At 45.0% G+C, this 2,507-nt stretch overlaps 1 protein-coding gene across 1 annotated transcript; it reads left to right on the forward strand.

The window, feature by feature from the left end:
- Window positions 1-829: 829 nt before the first annotated feature.
- Window positions 830-2,260, forward strand: LOC106949643 (daple-like protein; the record flags this gene model as incomplete). Its single annotated transcript, XM_015036033.1, has 2 exons — window positions 830-1,348; window positions 1,562-2,260. Coding segments are annotated over exons 1-2 (1,218 nt in total), but the record flags the coding sequence as incomplete, so codon positions are not given.
- Between the last annotated feature and the right edge of the window lie 247 nt (window positions 2,261-2,507).

A 2,507-nucleotide genomic window follows, 5' to 3' on the forward strand; every position in this document is an offset into this window, starting at 1 on the left:
TATTTCATTTTAGAATTTTTTTTATCCGATTACTCGATTAATCGTAAGAATAATCGATAGATTACTCGATTACTAAAATATTCGTTTACAGCAGCCCTACTGACAGCTGTTAACCAGTCCACAGTTCGCACACCAATCTGCATTCACTTACATACATTGTCCTGCTCCTTCTGACATACATTGTTTTTTCTGAGTGTTGGTCGCGGTCCGCTTGGAATAACTGAATACTGTTGATCTGGAAGGCTCAACGGCATGTTGCTGTTAAGCCAGGTTTACGTTAGGCAAAGAATGGCACAGTCAATCTCTGCAGAAACTCTCAGGCTCAGATGTAACAAATCCACTATCTTATCCAGTGAGCGGACATTAGCCAGAAAGAGAGTCAGAATTGGTGGCTTCCTAGGCACCAGTTGGGTAACATGCTCGCCTGTTTCCCCTTTTTCTGTTTTTGGGCACAAACTTTTCTTTTAACCATTGGTCCTGGCACCCTGCTGTGCCAGTCCATTGTCCTCAAGAGCCACTGTCTCCCATGTGTGGATTTCAGCTTTGGTGATATTTTACCAGCTGAACTGTCTCCAATGGCCATCAGCTTAACCAAGCTGCATTCAGCCGTAAAGTTTATTTTTATTCAAACTTCAGCAGTTTTCTAGTTGTTCTGCTCAGTGACATCAATTTGTGACATCACGCAATTTGATGTCACAAAGAGTGATGCACAAAAAGCTGCACTCTTGAATTCTACCATCATAACCATTGCAGAAGCTAGAGAGCAAGAAGAAGGATTGTATCCCAACAAGATCTTAAAAACGATTTTTCCAGACATAAAGTACCAAAGATGAGTGAGAGTAGTAAGACTTCGACTTCTGATTCCGAGGAAGAAAGAGTACTACGGATATTAGCAAGAGAGAGACAGAAGCTCCACGAAATCTTGGAAGAACTCGGCAGGATGTCCTTTGAGAGTCAGGCACTCATTAAAGCAAATGAGGAGTTAAAAATTGAAGTTATGACATTAGAACAAGCAGCATTTGAAAAAGACCAGCTTGTTCGGGAGAAGGATGAAGAATTTACAAAGCTGGTTGATATGAACATAACTTTAGAAGAGGATTACGCCAGACTGGAGAAGATAAACACTGCCATGGTCAAGAAAAACAGGGACTATGACCAGGAAATCATTGCCCTGAAGCAGAAATTAAGGGCTCTGGAGCAGGAGAACATCAACCTGACGGCAAAAAACAACACTCGGGAGGAGAAAAACACCGGCCTGGAGGAGGAAAACACCGCCCTGAAGGAGGAAAACACCGCCCTGAAGGAGGAAAACACCGCCCTGAAGAAAGAAAACTCTGTCTACGAGCAGGTAAACGTCATCTTGGAGGGGGAAAACAAAGTTTATGCCGAGGAAGTCTCCGACCTGAGGCATGAAAGGAGGATTCGTCTGGATAAGAAAACCACAGTATTGGAGAAAGAAAATGCCACGCTGAAGGAGGAAAACACCGCGCTGAAGGAGGAAAACACCGCCCTGAAGGAAGAAAACACCGCCCTGGAGGAGAAAAACTCTGTCTACAAGCAGGTGAACTTCATCTTGGAGGGGGAAAACAAAGTTTATGCCGAGGAAGTCTCCGACCTGAGGCATGAAAGGAGGATTCGTCTAGATAAGAAAACCACAATATTGGAGAAAGAAAACACCACGCTGAAAGAGGAAAACACCGCACTCAAGGAGGAAAACACCGCCCTGAAGGAGGAAAACACCGCCCTGGAGGAGAAAAACTCTGTCTACAAGCAGGTGAACATCATTTTGGAGGGGGAAAACAAAGTTTATGCTGAGGAAGTCTCCGACCTGAGGCATGAAAGGAGGATTCTTCTGGATAAGACAGACACTGACTTGGAGAAAGAAAACGCCGCGCTGAAGGAGGAAAACACCACCCTGAAGGAGGAAAACACCGCCCTGGAGGAGAAAAACACTGCCCTGCAGCGGGAAAACTTCATCTTGGAGGGGGAAAAAAAAGTTTATGCCCAGAAAGACTCCAACCTAAGGCAGGAAAGAAAGGCTCTGTATAAGAAAACCACTGTCTTGGAGAGAGAAAACACCACGCTGAAGGAGGAAAACGTCGCCCTGGAGAGGAAAAACACTACCTTAGAGCTTGAAGTGGAACAGCTGAACAAAAGGTTCAGGGAATTAGTGGAACAAGAAAACCAGGAGCCATCTCATGAGGAAACCGACAAAGACAGCCAGTCGGTTACAGAAGAGCCACAGAAGAACCCACATCCAGTCAGACGTGTGATCGGAGGCATCTGCAATACACTTCTGAAAATGTATAAAACAGGCACACTAAGGTACTGGGTTGAAAGATGGTACTTCTAAATAAAAAAGTGAACTTACAGGGGTTCATAGAGAATCCTCTTGGTCCTCCGGGCTGACCTCTAGGGTTCATAAGGAATACTGTTGGTCTCCCAGCCTGCTTCTGCTGCTTTCTAGCGAGTCCATTTGGTCTCCAGGCTGAGCTCTAGGGTTCATA

The sequence above is a fragment of the Poecilia latipinna genome, unplaced genomic scaffold (assembly GCF_001443285.1).
Source record: "Poecilia latipinna isolate Pla-1442-1.1 unplaced genomic scaffold, P_latipinna-1.0 Scaffold355, whole genome shotgun sequence".
Lineage (NCBI taxonomy): Eukaryota > Metazoa > Chordata > Actinopteri > Cyprinodontiformes > Poeciliidae > Poecilia > Poecilia latipinna.